The sequence below is a fragment of the Filicampus tigris genome, chromosome 7, assembly GCF_054856515.1.
Source record: "Filicampus tigris isolate MCC_2025a chromosome 7, RoL_Ftig_1.0, whole genome shotgun sequence".
NCBI lineage: Eukaryota > Metazoa > Chordata > Actinopteri > Syngnathiformes > Syngnathidae > Filicampus > Filicampus tigris.
The window spans coordinates 376,080-392,854 of record NC_141223.1 but is presented as its reverse complement, the minus strand read 5'-3'; the positions used below and the strand labels follow the sequence as shown (position 1 = coordinate 392,854).

The following is a 16,775-nucleotide window of genomic DNA, read 5'->3' as shown; positions in this document are numbered from 1 at the left end:
ACATTGACGAGGGCGCAGCAACTCATTGATTGGGGTCGGCGACAGAGGTAGCTTTGGCTCGCTGGTGAAGTGGACTGTCTCAATTTCAATTTGTGTCGCCGTATCAATAATCGCTGACCAAAACCAAAAGGTGGCTTTGTCATCAAACCGGGGGAAAAAAAACAAAAAACGTCTCCAAGGCATGTCGCCGTCCCTTCACATGTCGCTCCAGAGGACGGCCCGCCCCCTTCTGTCCACGCTCGCCGCGTACTCGCCGGACGACGACCAGCAGACGGCGCTGATGGACGCGCTGGAGAATCAAAGGAAGACCAGGTCGGCACCGTTAATGAGGGAGGGAGGGACGGACGGACGGACGGACGGACGGCGTACCCCGGGCCACAGTCGGACATTCCAAATACAACACCGTTCGATTTGGCGAGCGCATTTGGCGGCTACGGCCGTAACAAAGCACTTTACATACAACAACAAAATAGCCAGAATGCGACAAGTGAAAGCAGAAAATGAAGAGGAAACGATTGAGACCGGAAAAGAGGCGAAAACAGTCAAAAGCCAATGAATAGAAATGTGTCTTCAAACAAACAAAGGGCTCGCTCACATCGAACCAGCGCTTAGCTAGCACATGGTTGTTTCCAGCCCATTTTTTGGGGGTGTTCAAGCACCACTCAACTGATTCATGGGCTGCGATTAGCCCCTCGCACATCAACCTTCTATTTATTGAGTTTGTTTAAACACATTGCAATAAAAGACATAGGTCAAAGTCAAATAAAACATTCGAAACATCTGACGAAAATGGAACCTCTCAACCTCCGATCCGACACGGCCCAAGGAGGCCCTGAGCTCCAATTCCACGCGCAAGACGCCGTCCGCCTTTGGAAGTCCTTATTTGGGAAGGGGCCAAATTGCGACCAACACAACAGTTCTCTTGCCGTCATGATGCCCGTGGCTCGAATGACACGCCTCACCTGCTTGAGGCAAGTGGGCTACGGCTTGGACACGCTGGCGTCGCTTTGGCCACGCGTCGGTCCCATTGGCTCCCGGTTAGCCCCACGTGGGCTACTCTTTCGCCTCTCGCGCGCTTTTGCCACACATTAGCTCCGCGTCGGTAACACCTTCGCTACACGTAGGCTATCGGTCAGTCGCCCAAGCGACAACTTTATGCCGCACCTTAGCCCCATTTTAGCCACACTGACACTTTTGGCCACGTATTAGCGAGCCTTCAGCCAAAGGAGAGCAACACTTGAGCTGCACGCTAGCCGGGCGGTACCTGTGCTCGTCGGCCAGGCGCGTCTCAAGGTTTCCGGCCGAGGCGTTCCAAACGTAGACGGCGCCGTCCGCCGATCCCGCCGCCACCAAGCGAGCGTCGGGGCTGAGGAGACGGCAGCTCCGAGGTTGGGAAGCACGTGGGCTAGCTGGGCCTTTGTTTGCAAAACACTCACCTGATGGCCACTTTGGTGCTGTCGCTGGCGCATTTGAAGCCTTCCGCTCTGAGCCCAGAGCACAAAACACGTCGGCCGCTTCACTAGAAGCCCCCCGACTTGGGTTCCAACCGTTCAGAGACGGAGCGGAACCAACCCACCTGAAGGCGGCGCCGCCGCCGCCGCCATCGCTCCACCTGCGGACGTCGAGCAGCTGCAGGCCGTCGTCACGGCAACAGGCCAGCAGATGCCGGCCGTCGGCGCTGAGGTCCAAAGACGTGACTTTGCCCTGCGCCGGCAGCAAGTGGACGCAGCTGGACAGCCTGAAGCCAAACAACACGTTGGACGGACATAATGCCTCTGAAATCAAGAACCGCGCTAATGACAATCAGGGGCGAAGCACCGCATTCTGGGCGGGCCCTTGTCCACGGGGAAAAAAGCTTGCCATCGCGACAGAAACTCCCCAAAGGTTCGACTGCGAATACGCGGCAAATCCGGTGATCGATGTGAGCCGTCACCTGGTGTCCCACAGTCGGATCTTGCGGTCAAAATGTCCGCTGATGGCCACGTTTTCCGAGCAGACCACGTCGCTGCAGAAGGACGACACCTGGGCCAAGTGGACACCTGAACGACAAGGCGCGGCGGCCGATTACACGCGTTGGCGGCTTTGGGGCCGCGCGGGACGTCACGTACAGGCGGCTCGTCGGAGGTCCCACATCCTGACCGTCCCGTCGGCGCTTCCCGTCACCGCTTGATGACGACTGAAGCGAGCGGCCGTCACCTTCCTGCTGTGGCCTGTCAGGGTCAGCTGACGCGCACAGTCGGTCATTGTCAAACGGGAAACAGGTGAACAATTCACGGCGCTATTTTGTATCCCGACTTGCGGAAAAAGAGCCCCCCCCCCCTCCCCCCCAAAAAAAGCACGCGTAACAGAAGACCAGATACGCACGCGCCTTCCACAATTCACAAGCAGAATTGGATAGTTACAAATAAGTCATGATACATGCACACACAACATTAGGAAAAAAAGCGTGCACGCACAACCGTTTTGTGCAGACTCGCACACAAACGCACACACCCAGTCACTCAGTCGGTCTCCCTTGGGCGGGCGTTACCTTGGCAACGGGGCGGTCCAAGCACCACAACAAAGCCGATTTGTCGTACGAGCCCGCCAGAATTTGCTGACCCTGTGCAAACACGAGCGCAGTCTTGCGATCCCGGGTGCTACTCGGGATGAGGTCAAAGGTCACAGAGGCGCCACTCACCGTGGGGTCAAACTGGACGCAGGTCAGACCCTCCGTGCTCCCGTCCAGGGTGGTCTGGTGACGGAGGGCACCTGAACGCACCGGCAAGAGCAACCGGTCACATTAGCGTTAGCACTTGATAGCTATACTAGCAATCACGTTTCACATGATTCGATCAAGTTAGCATTATTTGAAAGCAACACTTGCTCGACTTTTCATCATTTGATCAAGTTAGCATTATTTGCTAGCAACATTTGATCAAGTTAGCATTATTTGATAGCAAGATTTGCTCAAGTTAGCATGATCTGAAAGCGATACTTGATCAAGTTTGCATTATTTGACCAAGTGAGCATTATTTGTTAGCAATATTTGCTCAAGTTAGCATTATTTGCTAGCAACATTTGATCAAGTTAGCATTATTTGACCAAGTGAGCGTTATTTGTTAGCAATATTTGCTCAAGTTAGCATTATTTGTTAGCACCATTTGATCAAATTGCCCTATTTTCCAAACTATAAGCCACTACTTTTTTTCCTCAGTTTTGAACCATTCGGCTTATATACCAGTGCGGCTATTCTGTGGATTTTTCTTCCTCCGCTCGGGACGCTCTCGCCGGAATGACAGTACAATCCAATCCAATTGCCATGAACGGGATGTGACTGCAGGTGGAGGAGTTGAACAGGCGGGGGCGCTATGCACTAGGTCATCGCATTAGTTGGTAAGCGCGAGTAGAGCAAAAAAAGGTGGATGCTAATTGACAAATTGGAGTTCCGGTTATTTTTTCGTGCTTCGGTACCGTTTTAATCAGCAAAGTTGCTGCAGGAATGCAGATTTTGGAGTGCATCTGGCTGCGAAACAGCAAAGGCAACAATTGCCGTCACGCTTTTCAGTTCAGGTCAGGTCAGTCGTACCTGGTTACTGACGTTGTGCCACCCGAAGTGACCCGAGTGTCAGAACACGATCACCAAAAGGCCTCGAGACAGGCGCGGGGGGGGGAGCAAAACGATTTGGGTGCGGTTGTCAAAAAGGAGCAGCAGAGGTTGCCGTCGGGCGCCGCTTAGCTTGCGCGCGCGCCCGTCTACAGACGCGCGAGCAAAAGAAAGGCGCCAATGACACCGCCAGCGCGAGCAACGGAAAGGTGACGGACAGACGCGCGGCGGGCGTACCTGCTCGCACCTCCCACACTTTGACCACTCTGTCGGTTCCGGCGCTGGCCAGCAGGGCGGAGCTGGAGCAGAACGCCGCCGTGTTGACGCCTTGCTCGTGGGCTTCCTGTCAAATCAAACGCCGGCTTTCATGTTGCGCGCCTTGCCCGCTCTCACGGGACAGACAATCTTGCCCAAAGGAGGGCTGTTCCAAACCACTTTTGGTCCAGACCGACACCAGTCCGACGATAGCGGTGCCCGGTAAGCGAGTCCGCCGGCACTTTCGACAGCTTCCGTTTCTACGAAACCAGGGACCGATCCTTTTCAACAAAGACCTTTTCTTCATTCTCGACTCACCAGGACGTGCAGGGCTCGGCTCGGAACTCTCGCCGACGTCGGGACTCTGGCGGCGCACGCGAGCTCCTCCTCTTCCGAGCCACACTCGGATTGGCCCCGCCTCCTCCTGTTGACAGCGGCCAGACTTAGAACGAGACCCGACGGACTCGTAGGGGTGAAACGCCTTCCGCTCTATCGTCGGAGGGTCGGTGCCCCGAAAAAAGGTTTCGTCCAACCCTCTTGTCTGGTTCCGTAAATCTGGTCCATAGACCTGAGCCTCGTTCCGGGTCCATAAGCCCAGATCCTAGAACTGCTCCTTAGAGTTGACGCTCAGACCCGGTCCGCAGACCTAGTCCTCATACCCGGTCTTTCGAGCGAATCCTCTGGTCCATAGTGGTTTTGTGTGAGCTCACTGAGGTAATCTCGCGGTGACTCTCTGGAACCAGGCCTCCCCGCCCGCCCTTTCAAAATAGACTTAGGACTCACTCAAAGAGTTCTCTGATGGACGCCAGGATCCTCGGAGAGCTTTCCGAAGCCGGGGCAGATCTGAGAAAGGAAATAGAGGAGAAAAGACCAGTATTGTGATCTTACGGCAGCTTAGAAGAAGGCGAAGGAGGTTGGGGCTCAAGCGGGAGGGCTTTTCACACCGCACCCGCTTTTTGCCGCCGAAAAGGCCGCAAGCTTGCCCGCGCGCGGAAGCGGTCGGCCACAGGGACGTCTTTTGCCGTTCGCACTCGGCGGTCGCTCCGCCAGCCGAACGGCGCCGGCGGCCCAACGGATCCCTTTTCAAGCGAGGCCAACGGGCGCTGCGGCATCGGCGCTCTGCTAAGCGCAGTGCGAAAAGGCCTTTAGGGCGAGGGCGCTTGGATTCGGTCGACCGAGAAGGCTTTCGAGAGCCATTTGGGATTGGATTCTCATCGCCTTTGCTCTCACGCTCGCTTTATGTACGGCGCGTTGTTCCAGGGTTCGTTGCGCAAGCGCCTCGTGAATAATCTCGAGTTGAGGTCTTCCTCACCTCAAGAGGCGCACTTGACTTTTTTCGGCCAACTTTTTCTGCAGTGGTGAACATCTCCAGCGCGGAAGGCCGTGGGAGCTGCAAAACAAACAAACGGTTACAACCCCATTCGCCGTCAATCAATCCAATTCGACGCATTTCCTTCTCATTCGAATCAACTCTGACTTCTCGGTATCGCCGGACCTCGGTGGCGCATTTGACGCGGTTGATCACAGCGTACCGCGCGACAGACTAGAACAGCGGGAGGGAGGGACTTCATTTGCTTCCATTCTGACTGGCAAGATAGGGACGACTTTGCGGGAATTGCTAGTCATGAGCCTGAGCGAACAAAAATCACATGCGGGGGTCCGCAAGGGTCCGTTCTTGGACCACTTTTATTTCATATCCACATGCTGGCCCTTGCTCAGATGACGGAGCATCGCAACACCTCTCATCATACGGAGATGCGGATGACGCGCGAGTTTACATTTCAGCGTCATCACAGGATCGTCGTCCCCTTCCTTTCATGAAGTGAGCGTATTCGTCACATGAAAACCGGAATTTTCTCCGGCTCGATCCAGAAAAGACACAAGTGATTGTTTTCGAAAGGTCCAAGGTCAGCGCTCGCCTTAAGTCCGGGTCACCGAATCGAGCCGGACGTCTTCATGAGCGACTCGGATTGGAATTTTAACAACCGCTTTCAAGCCGTGGCTAAATCTGCCGATGACCACCCGACAAACGTAGTTGGAATTCAGCTCTCAACCAGACACAGAAAAACGTGTGGCATGCTTTCATTTTCAGTTGGCAAGATCACCGGAAGGGCGTCTTCCAAACAGCGGGAAACAGGACCACGTCACACCTGTCCTCAAATGGCGACGCTGGCTTCCCGCGAGTCAAAGAATGGATTTGAAAATCTCGCCGCCGGTCGATACGCCGCGTCGCAAAATACACGCGACGCGGCACGTACGAGGAAGGACCCGGACGGAGCCTCCTGGGGGCGCTCCGGGACGGGCCTCGCGCGTGCTCCCGGAAGCGGAAGCGGCATTGAGCAGATACGGAAAATATGGAGTCCCGCGTCAACGGAAGGGAAAGCCTTACCCGCCGCCGTCGACGTCGGCCTCGGCCTCGGGAGTGGCGGCGGCAGTCTGCAGGTTGACGTCTTGAACCCTGAGTCACAAAAGCACACGGCGGCACGTTCCTTCAGCTGAAATGTCCACGACGGACGGAGGGAGAACGCCGAACGACGAGAGCGGCCGAGCAGCCAAGGAGGGGCCCCGCGGGGGTGGGGGGTGGGGGGGGGCTCCCTCTGCTGAGGCATTTCGCGTAGACGAGGCCCGAGATGAGCGAGCGAGCGCTCATCGCTCATCGCTCATCGCTCGGCCGACAGCGCTTTCTGCGGATGGCGGCGGCGTCCACTTTGGAACGGATGCGGGCGCACCTGCAGCGTCTGCGGTTTCGCCGGTTGAGCCGCGCGGCCGCCTGGCGCTTGAGCGCCATCACGTCCTCCAGCAGGCCGCTCCCTCGGACCTTCTCCTCCCTGAGGCGCCGCTCGGCCCGCCCCCGGCGCTCCATCAGGGCGTCGTACTTGCTCTTCAGCAGCCCGTTCTCCTCTCGGAGCCGCTCCGCCCCAAGGCGCAGCCGCCGCCGGAGGTCGCGCGCGCCCGCCGCTCCATGCTCGGCTTGCAGCAGCCTGAAGACGAAAAACAAACAAGCAAACCAAGAAACGCGCCACATTTGAAACACGCGTGTGTGGACCGCGCTTGAGGTCCGCAAAATTCCAAGCCTGAAAGCCCTACAAGGGTGCCCGACAAAATATCATCTGGGTCGACTGAAGATAGGAAAAATCAATAAAAAGAAGAAGATCATGTAGCTACTGGGCGTAGTAATCAAGTACACTTCCACAAGTACGGGTCAGTTGGATCGAACCTTTAGGTCACTTTGATTAGCATTGAATCTGAGAAGCCTTTCTTCTCAAACACTGAGCTATCATTCTTAATTGTGGGCGTGGGCGTGTGCGTGCGTGCGTGCGTGCGTGCGTGCGTGCGTGCGTGCGTGAGACCTGGCCCGCTGATCTTCCAAAACGCTGTCTCGGATTTTCATCTGCTGCTGCCTCTCCACCACTTGATACGCGAGCTGCAACCAAAGTCAGAAAGTTGGCTTTTTTCCATTTTGCACAAAGCTTCGCTGGCGTTAACGCCGACGCGCAGCGTGAAAAGACCATGCGGGCTGGCCGCCTTTTTTTCTTTTTTTCAACCGTCCGCTCTAGGTCGGTCGGGTTGGGCCACATCGTGCGGTGCGCGAGCGGCCTTACGGCTACCAAGAGCCGACGTGTGTGGGGCACGCATCTGCAAATAATTGACACCCCAAAGGAATTTCAAATTGTGTAGATTTTGTTGACGATGCGCTTTACAGTACCGTCAAACTCAACCTAGTAAAAGTCATTTTACTACAGCAGACCCCCAACCGCAAACAGCGGAAATCCGTGAATAGCTGATGCTCGTGATAACTAACGTGAGAAAAAAAGACATATTCCCAAAAAGAACAAAAAAGGGAATCGGTGGGGGATTGAAGCGGGGGGGGGGGGGCTACCGAGCCCAACTGCAGCGAGCGGTGCTCATTATAGTTGCCGTGACCGTTTTTCCCCTCCGAGAGAAAGCAAATGGACAAGAGATCGGCTCAGACAGAAAGAAGACAAAAAGAAAGAAAAAGTGGGCATTTCAGTGAAGAGTGGGGGACAAGGACCACGACGGCCTGACCACCGGGTGCGAAAATCATTTACGCTCATCATAATTATCATTATCATAAAAGAAAAAAATGAATGAAAATGAAAAAAAATGGGGACAGGGAAGGATTGGTTCAAAACAAGAAGCAAAAACACTAAACAAGGTGGGGATTGGTAACAAAAACAACACACAAAAGCGGATTGTTGAAAAACAAAACCAACAAGCTAAACTATCACCATCGTTGAGTTAAAAGAAAAAAGGCACAAATAAGCGCGAATGAGGATCAGTTTGCTCCCGAAAAAGGGGGAGCAGGTTCCGAAAGCAAGCGGCCGGGCTTGACGTCGGTGACATTTGTTTGTCTTGCGCTTGACCTCTCCGGCGGCCTCCTCGAGCTGCGCACGCGTCGTCCGGACGGCGCCGCGGCTTGCCGGTCTTCCGCTCGCCGGGATCCGCTCGGTCGCGCTGCTTTTGTCCAGCAAGCCGGAGTCTGCAAGGAGGCCAAAAGCAGCCGCTCAGTGAGCAAAACAAACCGTTGGCGCCGCACGCCGGCGCGACCGGTTGCACCGGATCGACCGCGCCGGCCTCAAACTCCCACATTGCATTGTGATCGCACTGTTGCGCAATTTCCACACACTCAAAGGCGCACACTTGTACACTTGGACCCAGACGGTGCCTCGAAGGTCCGCCGGAAAAGGCTTTGCGCTGATCGGGAGCGGATGAAAGAAAGGTCAATCGATCCAATTCAAACGTTGAGCGATGCGATCGCAAAGGGGGGGAGAAAAAAAAAGAAAGCCAATTGAATGATTTCTCAAAAGCGCTCGGTCGGTCCCAGTCGGTTCATCGTTTGCTCGTCTTCATTTTCCAAATGAATGAATTTCAATGCCCTGAATTCCTTCGTGCGTCCGCCAAAAAACACAACAAATATGTTTCAAACTTATCCCGAACGAGCACTAGTGTGCAAAAAAAACATTTTTTAGTAACGTCACGGAACCAAACGTAACGGAAAGCGTTCCTTCTGGTGTACGCACCTTGGCCATCGGGGGGCAGTACAATACAGACACAAGGTGGACCCGCCGATAATTCACACTTATTCTAATTACCATGAATCAAGAAACTAAACATAATTGTATAGGGGAAAAAAATACACAAATACCAAGGGGCACAAGGAGTGACTAAGCAGGAGGTTGCACAAATAATGGGGATCGCTCAATCTGCAAATGCCAAATATGCTGTAGTACACACAGCATGTGTGGAGAGTTTTTCAACTCCTCAGTAAACTGTATCAGGCGCTTTTCACTGAGGATAAAGAATGTACGCCCGTGAGCGTGACTATATTGTCCGTCCACGTGTGCTGCTGCACTATTTGTGTTTAGGTATGCGTCGCTTCTAAGATGACAACGTTGCAACAGCAACGCTACCGCTTAGCCTGTCGATGGCGTTGTGCATTGTTTGTTAGCGTTAGGCTAAATGGCATGAAACTGCTCTTTTTGAAGACTATTGAGTCATCGAAGTGCCCCAAAAAAAAAAAAAACGGTTTATTTGCATTTGTATGTGATCCGATTTCTTGAACCAATCCCAACTTGTCTGTTTTTTTAAATCATTATTATTAATCGCACATAGCAATTGCAACGGGCGTCGATTATTGGTGGGCATTCGACTTTTGGCGGTCGCGTTCAATCACATTTTGGGCAGTCTTCTTCACAGCCACAGTGCCCCTTTGGTGCATGGAACATCGGAAGGGCACGACACGGCGAGAAAAGGCAAGGCAGTGCAGTGCAGTGCAGTGCAGTGCAGTACGAGTGCAGTGCAGTGCAGTACGAGTGCAGTGCAGTGCAGTACGAGTGCAGTGCAGTGCAGTACGAGTGCCGTGGCTGGCGTCTTACAGGCGCAGACGAGGTCTCGGAACCTGTGGTGCTGCTCCCGGTCTCGGCGGCGCAGCTGCAGGACGACGTGCGACTTCCACGGGTCGCCCTCCGTCGCGGTTCCGGCTTGGGAGTCCTTCCGTCCCCCGAGCGGCTTCATACCGAGTTTTTCCGACTTTCTTCGTCTTCGGCCTGACTGACCTGCTGTGGGTTTTTTTTTTTCCTGTCTGCGGCTGTCGGCCAATCAGCGCCCACTTCCGCTTTTCAACAAAACAAGTGACAACGATGTGGGAAACACGGCTACTTCAAACACAGGCCAAAGGCTGGCTGCCAGCCGGGCTAGTGGCTGCAGCCGGGCTAGTGGCTGCAGCCGGGCTAGTGGCTGCAGCCGGGCTAGTGGCTGCAGCCGCCATCATTATTATTCTCATGATTAATATCAGCCCCTCCCCGACCACCACCGAGGGCTACGGAGCGCGGTTCGATGCGTGGTTTAACGTGGGGCGGACCGAAACGAGCGCCTTCCTTTTTCGTTTTGTTGAACTAGTTCCTCGGTGGTTCTAATGATGCACCGTCGTGCTTACTTTTTCACACTTTATTGAACATCGAAAAAGACAAAGTCACCCCTCAGTCGGTCGCGGGGGAAGCCAACTGAACTGTTGGACGGAAGTAGTCGAAACAGCCATTTGACGTCCATTCTGGGCGAACAGAGGCTTGTAGATCCACAGAAGTGTCGGCGGGGAGTCCTGAAAACGGGGGTTTTAACGTTGTTTCTGGGGGTCTGGGCCATCGGGTTCAAAGGTTGTGGTCAAAAGACGTCCGCCACATCGAAATGAGTGGGATGGGTGCAGTACCACTCATCCCCAGCAGAGAACGCACTCCCTGCATGCTTGAGGCTAGTACAGTATTTCAGTATTTACAGGGTTTCGGTCGGTTGATAGTTTGTCATTTTCCATGGGAGAGAAAGTATTGAAAAATCAGCGTGACGTCATATGTGGGCGCAACATTAAAGACAGCAAGGGAATAGTTGAACAAAACTAAAAAGTTGAAGTTGAAAAGTCGGCGCTTTGAGTTTGAGAATCCTGAATGAAAAAGCGTGACTTTTTATTGAGGGCGTTCATCAAAAATGCTGCTGGCAGTGAGTGGCGAGATGAAGGCTCGTCAAGTCAAGTCAAATGTATTGATATCGCCTTTAATCACGAAAAAAGACTCAAACGGTTTCACATGCCCACAGCTGACAACGTTCGAGAGCGTGTCATGTGGCATGAGTTCAGAGCGTCCAGCGCGCCGCATCAGCGGCTTGGACGCAGACAGCGCCATCTGCTGGCAATGTGGCATTGACAGATGATACTGCATTCGCTTAACTTCACGCTAACAGCCCCCAAATACCAAAGATAAACACAGGAATGACGTGCTGTCCCAAAGGTTTTCTTCGACGTGACTCGGTACGTAACGTGTGCCGATCATGTCCCGTAGGAAAGCAACGACCGAGTACAGTAAAGTCCAGTTGTCATGACAACCAATCGCGAGTGGGGACGAGGTCGAGGAGGAAGAGGAGGAGGAGGAGGACGCAAAAACTGACCTCTTTTGAAGCGACGGGCGCGGGTGGGATTCAGGCCGGTCCCAGTTCCCACGCGAGCCAGGCCGCGCCCACTTGAAAAGAGAACGCAACCTGAAACTCGGCGACACACTTTCACATGACACACTTCATCATCATCTTCCTCCTCCTGGTCATCGTCACTTCACGTCCAAGGCGACTTGAGCAGGAAATGTGTTACCTGACACGTTGAGAATTGAAAACGCCACTTGGGCGTGAGACGTGAAAACGTTTGACAAGAAAGCTTTTCATATGAGAAAACTTTACGGATTTGTTTTCGTGAGGAAAAAAAAAAAAAGCTTGACGAGAAACTTTCGAATGAATACAAACACATTTCATGTGAAATCTTGACATGCTTACTTTTTGGGTTGAGAAAACTTTTTGGAACGACAAAACCTTTTCTGAAGAGGTTACATGCAAAGTTCGACCGCGAAAGCTTTCAGCATCCATCAAGCCTTTTTGCTGTTACAAGAAATCTTTTGAGCAGAATGTTAATGTTGAAACTTGAATGAAACCTGAAGAGTTTGTGCTGAGAACGTTTTGAGGAAGCCTTTGACGAGAAAGCGCTCCGTGATCGGATCACTTTGTGCCTCGGATGTTTTGATGAGAGAACGTTTGACATGATTTCTTTCCTTCATGATTTTTGACATGAAATCTTCAAACTCCTTTGAAAGCACACGCAGCTTTGCACATGACAACTTGAGATGAAAACTTGTTCACGCGAAAACTTTGACTGTGAAAGAATACTTGAAAAAACATTCCGGCGTGAACATTTTGCCCAACGTCCAAGCAAGAACATTCTTGTCTTCTTCCACGGACGTCGTCCGTCCGAGCATTTCTTGATCCTTGCACAACCCGCCCAGCGATCGTCCGCGTTTGTTGGCACGAAAGCGGGTCAGCGGGGTTGCCATGGCAACGGGTACAGGTTGCGCTTCTGTAGTTTCCATTTTTTACGTGCGACTAAAAGAGTTGTGTGTCGTATGACACCTGGGCGTGTGCGCAACACTATTGTGGCTAAGGAGGTCACGCAGCCCCTGAGCCGGGTGGGCTCAGTGGGCGGAGTCCAGGTCTTGCATTAAAAGCGCGCGGCCCGCTGCTTTCAGAGCCGCGAGTCCAGGTGTTGCATTAAAAGCGCGCGGCCCGCTGCTTTCAGAGCCGCGAGTCCAGGTCTTGCATTAAAAGCGCGCGGCCCGCTGCTTTCAGAGCCGCGAGTCCAGGTGTTGCATTAAAAGCGCGCGGCCCGCTGCTTTCAGAGCCGCATCACGAGCGCGACGGATCCCAAACACTCGGTGAGTGACTCCCCGTCTCGCCAATTGACTCGTTCGTCTCACGCGCTACATGGGAGGTGGAGGAGTTGGGCTCCGAACGTCTTTTTCATCTCTTAAATCAGAGGTCATGAACCTAAACTCGGATTTGTAACGTCGCAGATGAAGACATACAACAATGTGTAGTTCTTAGGGGCCTAACAAAAAACGATTTGAATGGGAAAATCCATTTGAACGCTATCGTACCAATTACTATTAATAACATAGAGCATGAATCCAACCAGGAGCCCTTTGCAATAATCACAACCAAAGAAGTCGTTGTTCGTCTCAAAAAGGTTGGTGACCTCTGGTTTAGGAAGGCCCACAATATCAAAATGCCATAATTGTGAGGGGGTGGGGGGGGGCAATGAGCGAACGACTCCGACTCGATGGAGTCCCCGGTCGGTCACAACGATGGCATTTGAAGTGGACTTTGGGGGAACTCTCCCAGACTATAGGTCCCTCCGCCTTGTGACTCGGAATTGCCATTTGCCAAAAGTCTCCGGGCCATGACGAGCGCGGGTGGTTACTTCCTGTTGCTGTTGCTCCGCGTCGCCGCCGCGGCGACGCCCGAGCCCGCCCACGGGGACGACCCTCCCTGGCCCCCGATGGGCCCGGACGGACTCTTCTACTCCGACAACGCCACGTTTCCCACGGTGGGCGACCTGCACGCTCACTGCCGGACGCTGACGCAGGCGGGCGCCCCCCCCGAGGACGCGCCCTGGTTTTGTCACCGCGCCGACTGCGGGGGGGCGCCCGGAGCCAAGGGGGACCGCGGAGACCGGGGTCCGCCAGGTGAGACCCTCGCCCTCCGGCAAATATTTATCAGTCGGTCATCGTGACGTCCCGACCTCAACTTGCCAGGTAGCCCGGGTAGTCGAGGACCACGCGGCGTGACGGGATTCAGAGGGCCTCCGGGTTTCGTGGGACGGCCGGGAATTAAAGGTAATCGAGTACAAGTACTGTCCTTAGGCCGGATACTGCGCCTAAGTAGGTTTTCAGGTGTCTGTCGCAGGTATCGGACCGTGACTCCATTTGGTAACGGTAACAGAGTATACAGTATGCTTAGTTGCTGTGCTGAAGAGGGTTTTCACTGTTCAGGTATCCGTACCAGTCCAGGAATCAAAGGTAACTTTAAACAAGTACAAGAACTGATTCACTGTACTTCAGTAGACTTTCAGGCCGGGAGTCAAAGGTAACTTGAACCAAGCGCAAGTACTTACAGGAAGTATTGTACACGGGTCGACTTCAGGTATCAGACTCGGAATCAATGGTAACTATCTGTAACCGAGTACTTGCTTACTGCAATTAAGTCACCTTTCAGTTATCCGGAGTCATTAGAAATATTAAGGAATCAAAGGTACTTTCGACCAAGGAAACGTATTTCGGTACGTGATTCCATTTTTCAGGTATCCAACCAGGAACGAAAGATAACTTGAACCAAAGTAATTAGTTACTCGAATGAAGTAGGTTTTCGGGTATCTGTATTAGACCAGGAATCCAAGGTAACTTTAAGCAATTACAAGTACTTAGTAGACTTGTCCGGTACTAAGATGAGGAAGCAAAGGTAACCGTAACCAAGTACAAGCACTCGGTTTCTGTGAGCGACCGGCTTTTCAGATTTCAGACTTGCTGTTCTGCACGTTTGATGACATTCCTACGATAAACTCCCGGTCGGCCCAGTGGTGTGAGCTAATTGCTTTGTAGTGCTATTTGTCTATTTTGACAGCGCCCGGTCTGTTACCAGAGATAGCATGCGGCTACAGTCGATATGAACTCATTCTACAGGAAATAGGAAAAGGGAAAACCATAGATTAATGTAAGAATTGCCATTCTCTCCACTGAGTGACTCCAAGTTGAAGGAAGCTTCAAAAGTCTCTGCTGTTACTCTTAGTCTCGTTCCAGTGGATGTGGTTCGAAAAAATAATCGTTATGGAGCTGCCTGGGATGGGCCAGCAGACCGTTTTTTGGGGCCGCGTGTTCGATGTGTACAGTAGTATCCAATTTCGAGGTGAATACTAGACAAAAACTACAACCATCATTTTTGGCAAGTCACTTCATGCGGTCAGGCCAGCTTTGGGATGACGTTTTCATTTCAGGAAACAGAAAGACATCAAAAGCACCAGGTATTGCATATCATTGCCAGTCAAAATCCATTTTGACTCTTGTACTTGACTACATTTGAGAGGGTACCTTTTGACTCGACTACACGCATTTGTACTGGGACCAAAGTACGCGGCGCGCGTGCTTTTGCCACCTGAGGCGTCGCTTGACTCTGTCGCTCCTTCGGACGCGCAGGACAGAAAGGAGACGAGGGAGCAAAAGGACGGCCAGGACTTCGGGGTTTAGTCGGACCCAAGGGAGAGCGAGGTTTCAAAGGTATGTGGGAGGGGATGCCATCTTCCCTTTTGATCCTATCCAACTTCTTCTCGCAGTTCCTGACCGGCCCTTTTTGACTGCGCAGGCGAGAAAGGGGATCGAGGTTTTGAGGGTCTCCCAGGTGAGCCGGGACCAAAAGGAGAGCACGGCGTCTGTCCGGACGTTTGTGAAGCCGCCCGGGGTACCGCGGGAATCGCCGGTCCGCAGGGCCCCGCGGGACCCAGAGGACTACCGGGAGCGGCGGGGTCCAAAGGTCTTAAGGGGCACACGGGTGACGCGGGTCGCCCCGGTCCACCCGGGACCATCGGTGCCAAAGGAGACATTGGCCCCCCGGGGGAGTGCAACTGCACAGACGGGCTAGACGGCGACATGGGGGAGAAGGGAGCAAAGGGCGAGCAGGGTGGGGCGGGGCCTCCGGGAGAGAGAGGAGAACCGGGAGATAAAGGGGACGCGGGGACGACGGGTCGCCCGGGTCTTCCGGGTCTCCCGGGCCCCTGCGCGGCCAGCGCGCGGTCGGCCTTTGCCGCTCGGCTGGGCTCCAGTTACCCTCCGCCGCGGTCCCCGGTGGCGTTCGGCACGGTGCTGTACAACGTCCAGGGTAGCTACGACCCCACGTCCGGCATGTACGCGGCGCCCATCAACGGTACCTACGTCTTCAGCTACCATTTGACCGTATACCGCCGCGTCCTCAAAGTGGGACTCTTTCTGAATTTTGCTCCGATCGTCAAGACCACGGACCCCGACGTGTTAGGCACCACCTCTCATTCGGTCGTTCTTCACCTGGGCCGGGGAGACCGGGTCTGGCTCCAGGTCAAGGACGAGCTGACTAACGGGATGTACGCCGGAGCGGAGGGGGCCAGTACGTTTTCGGGCTTCCTGCTTTATCCGGACACCTGCGACCCGGCCTTCCTTAGAAGCCCGCTACCGGACCTGATCCTACCCGAGACCGGCTTCAGCTGGGGCGGCGCAACGGAATCCGCTACTACCCCGTCCCCTTAGCTCCCGAGTGTCACCGGTAGCAGGACACGCACACTTCTTCTCTAGTCCAATGCTGAAGAGGGCCGGGAAAGCGGTCCGCGTCACGCGGCTCCTCAAATGCCGATTGCGGCTTCCTGCGAGTCCAAGAATAGAGCGCCTCAAGATGACCGGAGTGTCTGCTCTGCTCTCACAGTCTCTCTTTTGTGCTTTCAAATGTCTGGCATGTGTTGGAATGTCCACTTGTGGTCAATGTCTGCCTGTTTTGGTTTGGGGCCACTGACCCCAAAAGGAGGGACTGTACAGAATAGTGGACTGAAGTAAGATGTACCCGCTCCGGAGTTAAGGTCACTTTGCCCCTTTGTGGAACTGCATCAAAACTCAGTGAGGACTGTTTTGATTGTCCAAAAGGTTGGAAGGTTTGGCTTCCCAAAGCGCTGCCCACTCTGCATAAATACGTCGGGGCTCAGTAAACAATCCCATCGTCACCTCCAATTGTCTTGTCTGCCAGTTCTTCGATTCCGACTCGGCAACGCTTCCGCCATCTAGCGGCGGGTCACATTCGCCCCACATCGCCGCCGCCGCCGCCGCCGGCACGCAAAGACGAACGCGGACTGTATTTGTAATGAAACGCTTTGGAGACAAATGCGATGGGATCATTTCCCACCGGCAAGCGCTCGCGGCAACCTGGCCGGCCGGGAATTGCGCAGTAGCTCAAACGTCATGCTTGGCACGTCCAAAAATACAACGAATGCAGGTTGTCGAGCGCGAAAAATGAAAAGTTGTCGTCGGGTCGGAGCTTTCCG

General features: G+C 53.8%; 2 protein-coding genes across 4 annotated transcripts; one reads left to right on the top strand and one right to left on the bottom strand.

The window, feature by feature from the left end:
• Positions 1-49: 49 nt before the first annotated feature.
• On the bottom strand, positions 50-12,031 carry atg16l2 (ATG16 autophagy related 16-like 2 (S. cerevisiae)). Of its 3 annotated transcripts, XM_086035194.1 has the most exons (19): positions 11,297-12,031; positions 9,739-9,977; positions 8,227-8,342; positions 7,192-7,265; positions 6,571-6,822; positions 6,231-6,299; positions 5,154-5,231; positions 4,625-4,684; positions 4,160-4,265; positions 3,824-3,929; positions 3,221-3,316; positions 2,681-2,751; positions 2,531-2,602; positions 2,109-2,223; positions 1,934-2,039; positions 1,577-1,738; positions 1,437-1,484; positions 1,265-1,366; positions 50-289 (listed from the first exon to the last, which is right to left on the bottom strand). In XM_086035194.1, exons 2-19 carry the CDS (start codon positions 9,875-9,877, stop codon positions 196-198), a joined length of 1,866 nt encoding a protein of 621 aa, XP_085891320.1. In that variant the 5' UTR covers positions 9,878-9,977; positions 11,297-12,031; the 3' UTR covers positions 50-195. The 3 variants fall into 3 exon arrangements, with proteins under 3 accessions (XP_085891320.1, XP_085891322.1, XP_085891321.1); XM_086035196.1 differs by lacking the exons at positions 8,227-8,342; positions 11,297-12,031 and having other exon boundaries at positions 9,739-10,560; XM_086035195.1 differs by lacking the exons at positions 3,221-3,316; positions 11,297-12,031 and having other exon boundaries at positions 9,739-10,556.
• Positions 12,032-13,061: 1,030 nt separating this feature from the next.
• LOC147144230 (uncharacterized) lies at positions 13,062-16,452 on the top strand. Its single transcript, XM_086035209.1, has 4 exons — positions 13,062-13,410; positions 13,480-13,560; positions 14,914-14,994; positions 15,080-16,452. Exons 1-4 carry the CDS (start codon positions 13,125-13,127, stop codon positions 15,991-15,993), a joined length of 1,362 nt encoding a protein of 453 aa, XP_085891335.1. The 5' UTR covers positions 13,062-13,124; the 3' UTR covers positions 15,994-16,452.
• The last annotated feature ends 323 nt before the right edge of the window (positions 16,453-16,775 follow it).